Source organism: Lissotriton helveticus, chromosome 2_1 (assembly GCF_964261635.1).
Source record: "Lissotriton helveticus chromosome 2_1, aLisHel1.1, whole genome shotgun sequence".
Lineage (NCBI taxonomy): Eukaryota > Metazoa > Chordata > Amphibia > Caudata > Salamandridae > Lissotriton > Lissotriton helveticus.
In genome coordinates this window covers 1,516,540,074-1,516,557,029 of record NC_136059.1, presented here as the reverse complement: position 1 = coordinate 1,516,557,029, position 16,956 = coordinate 1,516,540,074, and the positions used below count along the sequence as shown (strand labels likewise).

At 51.9% G+C, this 16,956-nt stretch overlaps 1 protein-coding gene across 4 annotated transcripts in view; it reads left to right on the top strand.

Moving 5' to 3' along the window:
- Window positions 1-16,956, top strand: part of LOC144818735 (uncharacterized) — a 170,949-nt gene that overhangs the window by 102,058 nt on the left and 51,935 nt on the right. For 3 of the 4 annotated variants that reach the window (XM_078676430.1, XM_078676428.1, XM_078676431.1), the window contains one exon: window positions 6,932-7,027. In XM_078676430.1, the coding sequence (XP_078532556.1) occupies window positions 6,932-7,027 (96 nt within the window). The remainder of the gene's footprint in view (window positions 1-6,931; window positions 7,028-16,956) is intronic. The other variant, XM_078676429.1, reaches the window with a different exon arrangement.

Sequence of the window (16,956 nt, the reverse complement as noted above, 5' to 3'; positions counted from 1 at the left end):
CAACAAAGAGCATATTATTTTTATATAAAGCGATACGTATTTTCATATAATTTTGGTGTAGTGTTTTCTTTTTGAGTGCTATTGCGTGGAAGTACTTTTGGGTGGTCTGCAACCTTTACACTGTGCCTCTGAATGTTAGTCTTGCCCTAGGCCAGGCTACCTAATTCCAACATATTGGTGCCTAGCGGTGGGATCGCGGACTTGGTTGCAGCTACTCACTAGTAATTCAACGCAATACACTAAACCTACACCAGGAGTTTTCTCCTTGCGGCCCTCCTAATTTACATTTTTGTTTTTTCTAAATTTATTTCTGGTGGTGGGTGGAGGTTGACCCTAGGACACTTTTGGTTTCCTCCTGTGTGAAAAGTTTATACTCTAGCAGAAATGGAGATAAATGTGGAAGAGCTGGATAACTATACTGTGACCCAACTAAAGGACTGGTGTCAGCAGCAAGGTGTGTTTTTCAACAAGGGTGCCAAGAAAGGCGAGCTGCAGACCAGCATACGGGCATGGGTGGAGGCTCATTCCGGGGAGGTACCAGTGTCAGAAGGGAGTGACAGGGACACTGTCGTTGAGACTGGAATGCTGTACCAAGCGGAGGGGGGAAATCTACTGACAGGTTCCAAGACACCTCCCAGGGCGGGCAGCAGCGTCTCGGAGAAGGGGTTAACCGAAGCCGAGCTAGAAGATAGGAGGGAGGAGAGAAGAATGAGGCTGGAGTTAGCTAGGATGGATATGCAAAGGGAGGAAAGGAGGTTAGCTCATGAGCGAACCCTCAAGGAGATGGACCTACAGGTCCTAATACAAAGGCCTCCCACTCCAGACCATGGTGGCAGCGAAAAGAAAGGAGACACCAGGGAATCCAGACCCTACTTACCTAAAGATGTCATCGCTAGTTACACCTCAGGTGATGACATTGCCAAATGGTTAGCCGCCTACGAAGTTTCTTTAAGGGCTCACGGGATCCTAGAAACTCACTGGGGAGGTGGGCTGTACAAATACATGCCACCTGCTGGCAGAGACACTTTGTTGGCTCTAGAGCAGAATGAGCAAACCCACTACCCTGTCATGAAGGTGGCACTGGTGAAAAAGTTTGGACTTACCCCTGAAAGGTACAGACAAAAATTCAGGGGAAGTCACAAAATGAGTAACCAGAATTGGGTAGACTTTCTAGACTACGCCAAGAAAGCTTTAGAGGGTTGGGTCAAGGGCAGCGAGGTAAAAGATTATGAGGGGCTGTACAATCTATTTTTGAAAGAACACCTCCTTGAGAAATGTTTTCCCGAGTTGCGCCAACACCTGGTGGACAGCAAGCTGACCGATCCCCGGAAGCTTGCAGAGGAGGCAGACACTTGGGCAAGTACCCGGGTATCCTCCAAGGGGACTGGAGGGGATTCTCAAAAAGCCGGACAGGGCGCCCCCCAGAAGAAAGAGGGAGGAGATAAAAAGAAGGAGTTCTCCAAAGGTCCCCAAAATAATTTCCAAGGTAAGGGAGCAGGTTTCACCCCTAGGGCAAACCCGCCCAGAAACCCTAATCCTGGCCAAAGCCAGCAGCCAAGGGTTCTCCACTGTTTTGAATGCGGTGGTGTTGGACATTATAAGGGAGATGTCAAATGCCCAAAGAGACCACCCCCTCCCACCGGAGGAAAGTCACCGGGAGTAGCTAGTGTAGCGCTCGGGGAGGAGTTGCCCTTAGATAAGGGGGGTGAGTGGGCGGGTGTCACCTTAGTGTCCCTGGGAGAGCGGGAGATGGTGCCAAAGATCCAGGTGCCCCCAAATACTATCAAGTATGGGCAATGGGTTACCATCAATGGCCAAAGAGGGGAGGCTCTGAGAGATACAGGAGCCAGTATGACTATGGTGAGAAGTCAACTGGTGTCTCCAGAGCAGGTTGTTCCTAATGTACTCCACCCCGCCGCGATGGCTGACGGCAGAATGGGCCACTATCCAGTGGCTGAGGTTCCCTTTGAGTGGGAAGGGGTTGCAGGTTCACTTCGAGTTGCCGTAAGCCCTGCCGTGCCAGTTGATTGTCTGTTGGGGAATGACATGGAGCACAACACTTGGAGAGAGGTGGAATACCGGACGCATTCTGCGATGCTGGGTACACCTGACTGGGCCTGTGTAAGCACACGGTCTGCGACTGCCCGGAGAGGGAGTTCGCCTGGGTTGGAGCCTGGAACAATGGCCCAACCCGCTGCCAAAAAGGGTCAGAAACGGAGACAGGGACAGCCTGCTTCGGCTTCCACGCCCCATGGGACAGATCGGCCACCTGCAGTGGTAGGCCAGGAGTCCGTGGAGGGGGGAGTAGACTCTCTGGAGGATTTACCCATCCCTGCTGAATGGCATGTGGAGGGAGGTCCTACCAGAGAGGAATTCTGTAAGGGGCAGAGGGAGTGCCCTACTCTTGAGGGACTGAGGCGTCAGGCTGAAGCCCAGGCAGCAGGTGATGCTACGGGACACCATCATATTTACTGGGAGGACGGCCTCCTCTACAGTGAACCCAAGGTACCTGGCTCATCAAGGGCCTTGGTGGTCCAGCAGCAATACCGAGCCTTTCTGCTGGAATTGGCTCATGCGATACCACTGGCAGGACACTTAGGCCAGGACAAGACCTTTGCACGGCTTGTCCTCCACTTTTACTGGCCTCAGATGAAAGTGGCGTCCAACACATACTGTAGGACCTGTGTATCCTGCCAGGCCAGTGGGAAGACAGGGGTGAAGCTAAAGGCTCCCCTGGAACCACTTCCTGTCGTTAGCACCCCCTTTGAAAGGGTGGGCATCGACATTGTAGGGCCATTGGATCCACCAACAACAGCTGGTCACAGGTTCATCCTGGTTCTGGTGGATCATGCCACACGGTACCCAGAGGCCATTCCTCTGAGGACTGTTACTGCACCTGTGGTAGCTAGGGCCCTGATGGGAATCTTTACTAGGGTAGGATTCCCGAAGGAGGTTGTGTCTGACAGGGGGACTAACTTCCTGTCTGCTTACATGCGAACCATGTGGAAGGAGTGTGGGGTGACCTACCGGTTCACCACTCCCTATCACCCCCAGTCCAATGGACTGGTTGAGAGGTTCAATAAGACCCTGAAGGGCATGATAAGAAGTCTGCCAGAGGTCATCCTGATGATGGTGACTGATGGTGCTGAGGAAGCGGAAAGCGAGCCTCTCCCAGATCTCTTTTCATGTCAAGAGAAGGATGGGTCGGTGGAGGGAGTGATTCTCTCCCCGTCTCTCACTCCTGAGCAACAAGAGGATTGCCGACAGGTATTGGGGCAGTACTCTTCACTGTTTTCCCTTGTCCCGGGAAGAACCCACCTGTGTACCCATGATGTGGACACAGGAGACAGCCCCCCAGTGAAATCCAAGACCTATAGGCTGTCGGACAAGGTGAAGGCTAGCATCCATGGCGAAGTTGCCAAGATGTTAGAGCTAGGAGTGATAGAACCGTCCAGCAGCCCTTGGTCCAGTCCGGTGGTGCTAGTCCCAAAAGCCGCCCCACCGGGCACCACACCAGAACTGAGGTTCTGTGTGGATTACCGAGGACTGAACTCAGTTACCAAAACTGATGCTCATCCAATCCCCAGGGCGGATGAGTTAATTGACCGGCTAGGAGCTGCCCAATACCTAAGTACCTTCGACCTTACTTCAGGGTATTGGCAGATCTCCTTGACAGATGGAGCAAAGGAAAGGTCAGCCTTCTCCACGCCTGAGGGACACTTCCAGTTCTGTGTGATGCCCTTTGGGCTCAAGAACGCCCCTGCCACATTTCAGCGACTGGTGAACCAGGTCCTCTCTGGAATGGAGGGTTTCTCGGCTGCTTACCTGGATGACATTGCTGTCTTCAGTAGCAGTTGGGAGGACCACTTGCAACATTTGCAAGCAGTTCTCCAGGCGCTGAAACAAGCTGGATTGACCATCAAAGCCAGTAAATGCCAGATTGGTCAGGGGTCGGTTGTGTACCTTGGACACTTGGTGGGTAGGGGGTCCGTGCAACCCCTACAGGCGAAGATTGAGACAATCATGGCCTGGGAACCCCCCAAGACACAGACTGAGGTCCGAGCTTTCCTGGGCCTCACAGGTTACTACCGTCGCTTTGTGAAGGGGTATGGCACTATTGTAGCGCCCCTCACAGAGCTCACCTCTAGGAAACAACCTCGACGGGTAGTTTGGACAAAGGCTTGTCAGCAAGCCTTTGAAAAGTTGAAGCAGGCAATGTGCGAAGCACCGGTCCTGAAGGCTCCCAATTTCTCCAAGGAGTTTATTGTGCAAACAGATGCATCCGAACATGGCATTGGGGCAGTGTTATCGCAACTCAATGAAGAGGGCCTGGATCAACCTGTAGTCTTCTTATCCAGGAGACTGCTTCCCCGGGAACAGAAGTGGAGTGCCATTGAGAGAGAAGCTTTTGCGGTAGTGTGGGCTCTGAAGAAGCTGCGGCCATACCTCTTTGGCTCGCACTTCCTGGTTCAGACTGACCACCGACCCCTTCGTTGGCTAATGCAGATGAAGGGGGAAAATCCCAAGTTGTTGAGGTGGTCCATCTCCCTACAGGGAATGGACTTTCGGGTGGAACATCGGCCTGAAGTGGACCACGCCAATGCAGACGGTCTCTCCAGGTATTTCCGCCTTAGTGATGAGGACTCCCAAGGGGTTGGGTAGTTCTCCCCACTTTCAGCTGGGGGGGACGCGTGTTAGACCTGTCTGGTTTTTTTGGCGAAGTCCCTCCTAATTTTTATTTATTTTGTCCCCTTTTTGCCCCTCATACCCTTATTAATTTTTGTGTCTACTGACTTTTTGTAGGTGTTGGCCAGGGGGATAGGTGTTCTTTCTCCCCCTCATGGTCTTTTACCTTAGGCCCAGAGGCCTGTTCTGACAGGAAAGTTGGCACCACCTAAAATGGTGGCCACCAACTGCCCCAACTGTCACCAACAGAACTTGGCCATAGCCTAACATAGGGCATTCCAGAACCTTCTGGTCCATTCTGGACCACTGAGAGGGCAGCCTATATAAGGCGGAATGCTGGACAGCCATTTTGTCTGTCAGTGAGGAGCAGCTAGAGTGAAGGCTGAGGTCTAGTGGGGGTAGGATTCTGAAGGGTGGTTCCCTCTACAAGAGTAGCCCTCTGTCAAGGTTTTCCCCCTCCTTGATCCTGTTGTCCTAGCCAAGTTAGCTCATCCTGCTGATCCTGGGCAGATAGATTAAGGGGTTAACTTTAGTAGTCCTGGGAGCTGAGCTGAGAGTTCCCCCGTGCCCCTAGTCTGCCCAGTAAGGAGGAATAGGGGGTTGGTGCTGAGAGAGTACAACCTGGCTTTATTCTGAAGGAGCCCCCCCCCCCCTTTTTTCTCTCTTCTTCGTTTTGGTGAAGGAAGGGAATTCATTCATTAAACAACTGATAGCATCCCCTACCAGTGACTGGTCCTGTGGTGTGTGGCCATCCCCTCTGCCAGCTGAGAAGGTGTGAGGTGAACCGTGACCGGGTTTTCATCGATCGCGCTCTGGGCCAGCACCCCCCCCCGGGATCCACTGAGCCTGGGAAGCTTAGAGAGGCTTCCCTTTGTGAGCGGGACCCCAGGGGCATTGATCGCGCTGGAGACGCGTCGCCTGTCCTGAAAGGAACCAGAGGCGTTACTGCGCACGCCCCGTCTGTGAAGATATCCCCGGAAGGAGGGGCCGTGAAGTGAGCAGGCCCCAGCGAGCAGCGTCTCTCCTCGGAGCAGATCCCGTGGGAGGCAGCCTCGGCGAGAGCGCTCCCGCGCATGCGCACCGGAGGAGTGTTTCCTTCGAGCTGCGCTGAGGGAAGGCGCCGGAGGGTTCCTCAGCTCGCTGCCTGTCAGGTCGCTTCCTCCTGCTTGGGCGCCGTGTGGAAGAGTCGGCCTGAGCAGGGAGGGAGAGCGAGGAGGCCTGGCAGCGGTGAAGAGGGTTGGGGTCTGCCTGGAAGGTATTTTAGCGCGAAAGTAGCACGAAGGAGCAGGCTCACGCTGAGGAGTCAGCTGAGGAGTGGGAGCTTCCCTAGCCTTGTTTTCCTTCAGCCCCTCACGCCAGATCGATCTTGTCCCCTGAAACCGGACTCTCTGCACATCCGCCTGGTAAAAACAAGTAAGGAGGAGTTCTGAAAGGGGGAGAGTGACGCTGGTAATTGACTTAAGGAAACCTTCAGTGACTGGATATTTTGAGTATAGTGTACTACAAGATATTCCCATTTCACCACTGTGGGAGCTTAATTAAATGCTGATGAAGGTGAATCTAAACCAAGAATACTCAGAGAAGTAGTAGAGAAGCTAAATGTGTTTCATGTAAATGAGAGTGAGGCTCTGGCCTGATTTAAGTAAGTTGAGTACAGTCATTCCCTAATTGAACCGTCTTAGTTCAACTGTAAGAAACTGCATTGTGATTCTCTTTGAAACTGGTTTAATGACAAATGAACTGTAATGTTGAAACTGGCTGACTAATTGCTTAGCAGTTTAAATGTTAATACTGTAATGATATTTGCTCTTGCTTATAGTGAGGTGTAGTTCTCTCCCAAGACTCTAGCGGAGTATATCTAGCCTAGTTGATTCTAAGGTACAGTTATCTTAATGCAAAAGGGTGATAGGAGTTCAAGAATATAACAACTGTTTTAAAGACAACGTGATAATCTGCTAGGAATTTAAAAAGTGTAACTGCTGATCTTAAAGGTGACTTGAAATGTTTTGAACTATCTATATGTGAGCTATTTATATTTGACAACAAAGAGCATATTATTTTTATATAAAGCGATACGTATTTTCATATAATTTTGGTGTAGTGTTTTCTTTTTGAGTGCTATTGCGTGGAAGTACTTTTGGGTGGTCTGCAACCTTTACACTGTGCCTCTGAATGTTAGTCTTGCCCTAGGCCAGGCTACCTAATTCCAACAGAAAGGATATCTTTTATTTTCTCCTGCCACTAGCCGGTCCCGACTCCATCTCTGTGTTTCCACCAGACCTCCACCATAAAGAAGACACACATTTCATGGAACAGCTGGAGCATGACGAAAGAACCACGGGTGAGCATGCATGCACTATAAAACTGTACCAGATGGAGTATGTGGTCACTGTGCAATGGGCAGAAGTTTCATTTATGACCTTTGCTATATTTATGTAAGCAGTTTGGACAAGGCACAAAAGGAAGATCTTAGGTAGAGGGCAGATATACTGCTTAGGGAGATTGAGCTCACATACATATTGGTTGGGGAAAGTGTTTTGCTGTTGCTTCAAACCTTTAAAAACATAACATTCCTCATGTTATGCTACTTTCAGGGGCATAGGTATAACATAGGTTAAGGAGACATTACTGAAACCCAGTACTATGACGGACAAAGAGAATAAAGGGCTTGTGTTCTCTGGTATAAGTCATGGAATACTGCACGGCATGCTCCTTTGTTGTATTTGGACTTTAGAGCTCACATCCTTTCACAGGTGAAGTTGCGGTTTAAAGTTTAATATAGATGCAGTGACCGAATTTGGCAATGAAGATAATCATCTGATGAATCTTTGAGGAACATTTTTAGTTCGGGGCCACACATTGCATACAATGCTAAAATTACTACCGGGTGCCAGGCATCTCCAGACTTTTATTGCTGTATATTTGGAAGAGAACGGTGTTGCTTATTGTTTATTACTATTCATTTATTTGAGAATCATCCCAACCAGAAATGCTGTACAAAACGATTGGCTTACAGTCTGTGCTGTCAGTGCTAAGCAGGATTATATAGGTAGTTGGTGGCATGAATCCTTGGTAATAATAGAAGTGATTGGTTTAGAAATAGTTATGAAGCAACAATATAGCATCCAAGAGTCATTGTTCATTTGATCTTTGTTGTGTGAGTGGTCGCGACGGGCTCAATTCGTTTTTATTTCAAACCACCTGGTACCTCTCAGTTCAGTATTCTTTTTAGAACTCATTTTATTAGATATAATAAAGACATAGACTATGAATCCACCATTGTATAAACATGTCTGCGGATAAAGTCCCCTAGTCTCCCCACTTTTCCCCATGAGTCGCAGACATGCATAAACAATCTAGCGATAGTAATCCTTTTTTCCTCCCATCCCTCTTCCTCCAGCTCATGGAATACACTTGTCCCCAAATATCCTGATATCTATATCCATGGAGAGCGATCTAGCCTCGGGTTTTACCTGGGGTATCCCTCCATGTTGTGTCCAAGTTGCCCATATTCTGGGGTGTTTCTGTGGGAAGCCTTGAGCTGTTTAAATTTGAATTACCAGAGTCCTGCATCTGTCTAGACTTGCCTTCAAGATCTCTAAGCTCCCCAGTTCAGTTCTGGAAGATAACTTCTTGCAACACCATCCAACCTAATTTAAGATTAATCCAACGCTTCTTACGGAGAACTTCTAGTAAGTAGACGTTGATGCAAAAGTTCTTGAAGATGTAGTGTCTTAAGTTTATGGGTGGCTTCTACTGAGCTCCAACATGTATACGGTGCAGAGGATCTCCATGTCTTCTTAGAAACACTGAAATCCTATTTTCAGTCTTTTTCCGCCATGATTTTCAATCTTTTTTTCATATTTTCATATGTTTTGGTGTAATTGGTGACCCAAGGGTGAATTGCCTTGGTCTAGAAAGGCTACTGCCTCCCTCAGTGAAAATATAAATAGGGCCTTAGTGCAGGGATTGTATGAGAAATAATACTTTTCATGCCACTGCATTCTCTATCTAGAGACAAATGAAACTAAAAACATAATTTCAAAATGCTTCTACCAACCCAGTTCTGTAATTGTACTGATATTTTTTCATTTCACAGGAGGTTTATGAATGTGTGACAAGGTAAAAGCATAATATTCTTTCAGTGTTATTCCATGGGAAGTGGTCTTAACATAGAAATGTAAGAAATTGGTTTTGAAGATTATAGTTGGGGGTTTGGTGGCTTCCATCTATTGCAGATTCTAGGGCTGTGTGCCATATAGAATTGCCATCACTGTCAACCCCGTTCCCACAGTCAAAGCGAATCTTGTTTCTCCCCCCCTACCAAATCACAGCTCCGCAATGCCATTGTCCCCTCATCAGCGGCAAGTGACTAATGTTGTGCTCCCCTCTAAAATGCAGATTCTGCTTTCTCTATACACCAATCCCACAGAGGCTCTTTCCCACCACCCCATCTGGAAAAAGTGCCAGATTCGATTGCTGATACAAAAAAGACAGGCATCCTTCTTACAAGCGCTTTGTAGGATTGTGCTCTGACAAGCTGGCAAGGTGGGTGAGGCAAATAAACTCTTGCCACTGACATCTTGTGTGACACGCACATCACAGGTTGGAATCCTGGAAAGTTCAAGCCCCGCCCAGGTTGTTAAACTGAGTACTGTTATGGTAGGTGTTGGAAATGGGGGTTGCCCAAGTCTCAAAGGGGGTAGCATGGCATCAAGCGGGCAGGCCAAACTTGGAGGACATGTGAAGCACTCACGCAGTACCCTCAGTCAACACACCAGGCACACCACAAAAGAGGCAGGACACCAGTTTGAGTTGGAAAATTAAGCAGTTTAGTATCTCCAACCTGCAAGGCAAAAATGCATCAACAGTGTCATCATAACACGGCGCCAACTGGCACCAGAGCCCAGTACTTCAGAGGGGGGAATTATTTACATGGGATACAAAGGGTTGAGTCCAAAGTCCATGCTGTAAGGGAAAAAGGATGGGTTAAAAATGTCATTAGATCTGGAGCCCAATCTGGCGGGGCCAACTCAGACTCTCATCCTACAGGGAAGGCTGTAAATGCAAAATACCACCTTAGCATAGATATTTATATCATGCACAATCACGCCAACCCAACCCCTGTAAAAGAAAACATCAGGGCAACATAGTACCTCATAAATAGGAGCACCTGTAATAACAGGCACAAAAGCATGCGATTAACCATTAGGTAGGAAAGTGGCCTCACCATAACCGTATAAACAGTAACCTAAGAGCCATGCCTAACCTCAGGGACCATCTGGCACAGGTAACTATGGCATTTCATTAGGCATGTCACCTGGCTAAGTGTATCAAACATCAGGCGGAACATACATCGCCTAGCATTAACATCAGGTAGAGGCCCTCTTTAAAGCTCAGGAACACCTGTAAGGGATTAGCTAGGCTCCCTCTACCAACAACCTCGGGGTATGAGCAGGGGCCTAGAATCAATCGTCAGGCCAGCTTAGGGCAGGACATCTTTAGCATAAAAACAGTAACCACAGATAACTGCAGGGCCTGAGTAAAACAGCTTCCTTCAGGCAGAGGCAGGCTTAAACACTTTAGTGGAAATCATGTAACCTCGTGCTGTCATAATCCCTTAGCATTCAGGTGTCACCCCATTAGGAGAACAAACGCTGCACTACACAGCCAACAATATTTCCTAGCTGCAGGAATCAGCCAGTCATTAAATGGGGGTAAACATTTCATTACTGGTCAGGCTGGAATAAACGTTGCATTTAATAACAGTAACCCAATCAGTAGAACAATTCATCAAATAGGCACACCCTTCATTAAACGGGGCCTAGCGGTAGTCTATGAAGAACCATTCCCCAGCCAGGGGTTAGCTTTATGGCCAGACCATCACTACAGGCTTTTGCCCATGTTCTACCCACTTCCAGGTCTTTCTTTGGCTAAGTAGGGCCAACGGGACCCAGCCACAGTTTCTCCCGGGGGAGGGGCGAACTCGAGGCCTTCTCCGGCCTTCCGCCCTCCTCCCCTGGGGATTACCTTTTTGTCTTCGGCCCTCCGGGGCCCTTGCGTTGGCTTTTGGGCAAGATCGGGGCTGAGGACCAGACGGGGGCCGTGCCCTCTCTCCAGGATCCACTCGTCGACGATACCGGCCTTCTCAAGCTCCGGCAGGCCAAGGACCAATCAGGGCCCAGCTTGGGGAAAGGCACGACCGCACCCGCCTATCAGCTGCAGCCTCCAGAGATGTAGCCGCGGGGTCCAATCCTTGTGCGGCGTTGGCGGGGGCGGGCCGGTGATGCGGCCGGCGCCCCCGTCACGTGGTGGAGGTAGCGATGGCTTCAGGCCTAGTGCGGCCTGCTTGGAACGCGCGGCGGTCTCCTCAGGGCTCCAGGGGCCACCGCGGAAGACTCCACGCAATCGGGCCGGGCGCGGCCCTTGACACCACGGCGGCGGCCCTCTCCTGGTACCGGGGGCCGCCGGGGCAGACAACAGCGCTTCGGACCCAGAGCTTCACGGAGCTGCGGCGGTGAGTGGGAAACAGCAGCGCTTCGAAGGGGCACCGCTTTCAGGTCACACACAGCTCCTAATGGCCAGCAGCGCTTGGCCAGAATAGCCCTCAAGGACACCCAGCGCTTGGAGGCACAACCATGGTCTCTGGAGTCACAGCAGGCTTGTACAGTACAGCGCTTATCAGGGGGCACGGCCTGAGAGCGCTTGAAGGGCAGTTGAGGCAGTTCAGGACCACAGCTCCCAGGACCCTGGGGCCTCAAAGGGGCACAGCACAGCTCTTTCACAGTCCAGGGCCACAAATTCCCAAGGGGGGTGGACAGTCTCACTACAGTTCCTCAGGCCACACAGCCCCAGTGCTTCTCTTCCCACAGTGCTTGCTAGGCGCTCCAGGGGCAAATTATCTGAGGCAGGTCAGCAACCCTGGGTTCAGCACGGCGCTTTAGATTTATAGCGTTTAGGAGTACAGACAGTCCCAATCATCAGCCTCAGGGGCACACTCCTCACCTCCTTGGCGCTTCTTCCGCGCAACGCTGACGGAATTCCCGGTCCCCACAGTGTCAGGGACCTGGGTAGGGGCCCTCCCTGGTCAGGGGCCCAGGGGACAGCAGAGTAGGGGGGTTTTAGGGGTGCAGGGCCCAGCTCACAGGCCCATGTGGCGGTAGCACCTCACAACAGGTCCCCTCCCTTCCTTGTCCCAGCGCTGACTGACTCTCTGGTGACACTTCTCCCTATTTATACCCTCCTCCCAGGCAGTGCCAGGACCTTCTAGAATGTTGGCACATCTAGCCTAAACTGGTTCTAGGGGAGGGGGTGAGCACCCTGGGTGCCAGGCTTTCCCTCCAAAACTAGGGGTAGCTGGGTAATATTATCTAGTCCGCTGACCTATGTCAGTCCAGTGGCAAAACCCATGGCCATGGCATCCATTTTAAAAGCAATACATTTCAGTCAGGTGCAGTTTTAAAATGGGGGTGCAGTTTTAAAATGGGGGATTTTACAAGTGCTCACATTATGTCAGGTAATTACATTTTTCAAAAGGGGTCTCACACCACTCATGGCCTATACAGGTTTAATCCCATGGGGGAGACAATCTAGATAAGGGGGTCAAAAGCGAAAAAATTTTGGGGGAAAAGGCCAAGTCCAACACGACTCCCCCCCAGCCAAAAGCCAGGGTAGACATATCAATGCCTTGATGGGCTTCCCTGCTTGGGGCGGAAAAAGGTGGACGCAGGCCTGCAACTACAGGAGCACCTGCAGTCTCTCCTCCACTCTGGAACCCAATGGTTCTCTTTCGCAACCCTCCCTTCACCAACAAAACCACCCCACTGGTGTTCCCTAGTGGGATGTTTCTCCTTCCTAGAGTGGGAGGCTCTAGCCTCAGGCTTGTAATTCCCTTGGACCACTCTCCTCTCTCCAAATTGCCACTGGTCCACCCATCTGGGGTCTACACCCTCAGACTGACCAGCCCTTAGGGGCGAGGCTCTCCTCCCCCTACTTCTCCTCCTAGGGTTCCTCCATCTCCTACGCTGGGGGACACCCTCACACAACTCTCTCCCCAACCTGGAGCCGAAACCCACAGGCTGAACCGGTGACAGGGGCGAGTCCTCCCTCTCCCTGCACCCCCTCCCAGAGTCCCGCACCCTCCTAACTGGAGTAGTACCCCTGGGAGTCACCTCCGGGGGGACTCTGGTTACAGAGGTCCCTCCCACCAGGGCAGGCAACCCCTGTCCCTGGCCACCCAACCCAGGATCTGCGCCCTGTGGCTGAGCTGGTGACAGAGAAGAGACCTTCCTCCCTCTGCACCCCCTCCCAGAGTTCCGCACCCTCCCACTGGGAGTAGTACCCCTGGGAGTCAAATTGGTAGGGACCTGAATTACAGGTACCCCACCTTCCAGGTCAGGCAACCCCTTAACCTGGAACCCCAGTCCAGGATCTAAACCCTGTGACTGGTCAGACCCCCGAACCACTGGAGCTCCAATTAATGATGCTCCGGGTCCTCCTGACATGAGGGGATCCCTTCCTCTGGATGACACATCGGGACAGCCTAGACTCCCAACCTGGGGTTCTCTTAAAGAACACTCCAGGCCCGGTGACCACAGCTGGGGCATCTCGGGACACCTCCCCGTCTCACTCCCTTCAGGATCACTCCCCTCAGCCTTCCCAGACGCTCTGGCACTTACCCAGAGGTCTGCCTCCCGTGCAAGTTCCCTGGGGTCTGAGAACCCGCACCGCAACAGATGGTGACGCAGTCTTGGGACACAACTCCTTAGCATGTGCTCCCGGATAACGGCATGGCACAGCCCTTCCCAATCCTCCACTGCTCTCCTCACCACCCAATCCTCCAGTACAGTCCAACACTCCTCCTCAAACTCTCCCCAGGACTGATGGAACAGCTTTCCCCTGCCCCTAAACTCTAACCCGTCCTCCTCTTCCGGGGAATCAGGCACAGTCTCTTGGGCTTCGGGAGTGGGACTCCTTGCACTGGACCTACACTCGCTGCCACCACTGGATCCCACCCTCTTCGGTGAATCCAGACTCCTAAAACCACTCTCAGGGGACAACCTACCCACCTGAGCTGATCTCTCCCTGGTGAAGGCCCTCTCCGCCTCCGCCATCCTCTCTAGCGCTAGGACTTTTTCAGTCTCTAGTCGCTGCTCTTCTACCCTCAGCTGCGCTAAGCCCTCGGCATGCCTGAGCTTTGCCAGCGCCAGCTGATACTCCCTCTCTTCTCTCCTATCTACCCACTCTTCTGGGGACAGGGAAAGGGATGGGGCAGTGCCCCCGGGACTGGACCCAGTGCGAGACTCCCTATCTTCGGTGTCCTCCACAGCTACTGGCGTCTCTGCCCTGCTAGACTCTTCCTCCTCCTCATCGGAGCAACTACCTCCCAGGGTTCTGGATGGGGAGCCCTCTCTCTGGTCTCTAACCCACTGACCCTTCAAAACTTCGGGGGGGTAGTCAGACAAGTCCCCATTAATCTCTAAGGGCTCTCCCCTCTTGAGGGCCTCATAGAGAAACAAATTCCTCCTAATGTTCCCTACTGGGGGTATCCCTCTCTCCAGGAGGAAGTCTATCACCTCCTGTTCGGTGTACTCCATCAGTTCCACTTCCTGGTAAATCAACCCCATCGTGGCGAGATACACCCGGGACACACCCTCCCAGTGGAACAAGGGGACAATTCAGAATACTCTTCAGGAGGAAGCAATCAAAAACAATATTCAAACAATAATCCCCACCACAAGGCTCTACTTGTGGTGTAACCTGTGGTCGCTGTGGTACTGCGCAAACACAAGTCCTATCCCACCGCTCTGCCACCAAATGTTGGAAATGGGGGTTGCCCAAGTCTCAAAGGGGGTAGCATGGCATCAAGCGGGCAGGCCAAACTTGGAGGACATGTGAAGCACTCACGCAGTACCCTCAGTCAACACACCAGGCACACCACAAAAGAGGCAGGACACCAGTTTGAGTTGGAAAATTAAGCAGTTTAGTATCTCCAACCTGCAAGGCAAAAATGCATCAACAGTGTCATCATAACACGGCGCCAACTGGCACCAGAGCCCAGTACTTCAGAGGGGGGAATTATTTACATGGGATACAAAGGGTTGAGTCCAAAGTCCATGCTGTAAGGGAAAAAGGATGGGTTAAAAATGTCATTAGATCTGGAGCCCAATCTGGCGGGGCCAACTCAGACTCTCATCCTACAGGGAAGGCTGTAAATGCAAAATACCACCTTAGCATAGATATTTATATCATGCACAATCACGCCAACCCAACCCCTGTAAAAGAAAACATCAGGGCAACATAGTACCTCATAAATAGGAGCACCTGTAATAACAGGCACAAAAGCATGCGATTAACCATTAGGTAGGAAAGTGGCCTCACCATAACCGTATAAACAGTAACCTAAGAGCCATGCCTAACCTCAGGGACCATCTGGCACAGGTAACTATGGCATTTCATTAGGCATGTCACCTGGCTAAGTGTATCAAACATCAGGCGGAACATACATCGCCTAGCATTAACATCAGGTAGAGGCCCTCTTTAAAGCTCAGGAACACCTGTAAGGGATTAGCTAGGCTCCCTCTACCAACAACCTCGGGGTATGAGCAGGGGCCTAGAATCAATCGTCAGGCCAGCTTAGGGCAGGACATCTTTAGCATAAAAACAGTAACCACAGATAACTGCAGGGCCTGAGTAAAACAGCTTCCTTCAGGCAGGCTTAAACACTTTAGTGGAAATCATGTAACCTCGTGCTGTCATAATCCCTTAGCATTCAGGTGTCACCCCATTAGGAGAACAAACGCTGCACTACACAGCCAACAATATTTCCTAGCTGCAGGAATCAGCCAGTCATTAAATGGGGGTAAACATTTCATTACTGGTCAGGCTGGAATAAACGTTGCATTTAATAACAGTAACCCAATCAGTAGAACATTTCATCAAATAGGCACACCCTTCATTAAACGGGGCCTAGCAGTAGTCTATGAAGAACCATTCCCCAGCCAGGGGTTAGCTTTATGGCCAGACCATCACTACAGGCTTTTGCCCATGTTCTACCCACTTCCAGGTCTTTCTTTGGCTAAGTAGGGCCAACGGGACCCAGCCACAGTTTCTCCCGGGGGAGGGGCGAACTCGAGGCCTTCTCCGGCCTTCCGCCCTCCTCCCCTGGGGATTACCTTTTTGTCTTCGGCCCTCCGGGGCCCTTGCGTTGGCTTTTGGGCAAGATCGGGGCTGAGGACCAGACGGGGGCCGTGCCCTCTCTCCAGGATCCACTCGTCGACGATACCGGCCTTCTCAAGCTCCGGCAGGCCAAGGACCAATCAGGGCCCAGCTTGGGGAAAGGCACGACCGCACCCGCCTATCAGCTGCAGCCTCCAGAGATGTAGCCGCGGGGTCCAATCCTTGTGCGGCGTTGGCGGGGGCGGGCCGGTGACGCGGCCGGCGCCCCCGTCACGTGGTGGAGGTAGCGATGGCTTCAGGCCTAGTGCGGCCTGCTTGGAACGCGCGGCGGTCTCCTCAGGGCTCCAGGGGCCACCGCGGAAGACTCCACGCAATCGGGCCGGGCGCGGCCCTTGACACCACGGCGGCGGCCCTCTCCTGGTACCGGGGGCCGCCGGGGCAGACAACAGCGCTTCGGACCCAGAGCTTCACGGAGCTGCGGCGGTGAGTGGGAAACAGCAGCGCTTCGAAGGGGCACCGCTTTCAGGTCACACACAGCTCCTAATGGCCAGCAGCGCTTGGCCAGAATAGCCCTCAAGGACACCCAGCGCTTGGAGGCACAACCATGGTCTCTGGAGTCACAGCAGGCTTGTACAGTACAGCGCTTATCAGGGGGCACGGCCTGAGAGCGCTTGAAGGGCAGTTGAGGCAGTTCAGGACCACAGCTCCCAGGACCCTGGGGCCTCAAAGGGGCACAGCACAGCTCTTTCACAGTCCAGGGCCACAAATTCCCAAGGGGGGTGGACAGTCTCACTACAGTTCCTCAGGCCACACAGCCCTAGTGCTTCTCTTCCCACAGTGCTTGCTAGGCGCTCCAGGGGCAAATTATCTGAGGCAGGTCAGCAACCCTGGGTTCAGCACGGCGCTTTAGATTTATAGCGTTTAGGAGTACAGACAGTCCCAATCATCAGCCTCAGGGGCACACTCCTCACCTCCTTGGCGCTTCTTCCGCGCAACGCTGACGGAATTCCCGGTCCCCACAGTGTCAGGGACCTGGGTAGGGGCCCTCCCTGGTCAGGGGCCCAGGGGACAGCAGAGTAGGGGGGTTTTAGG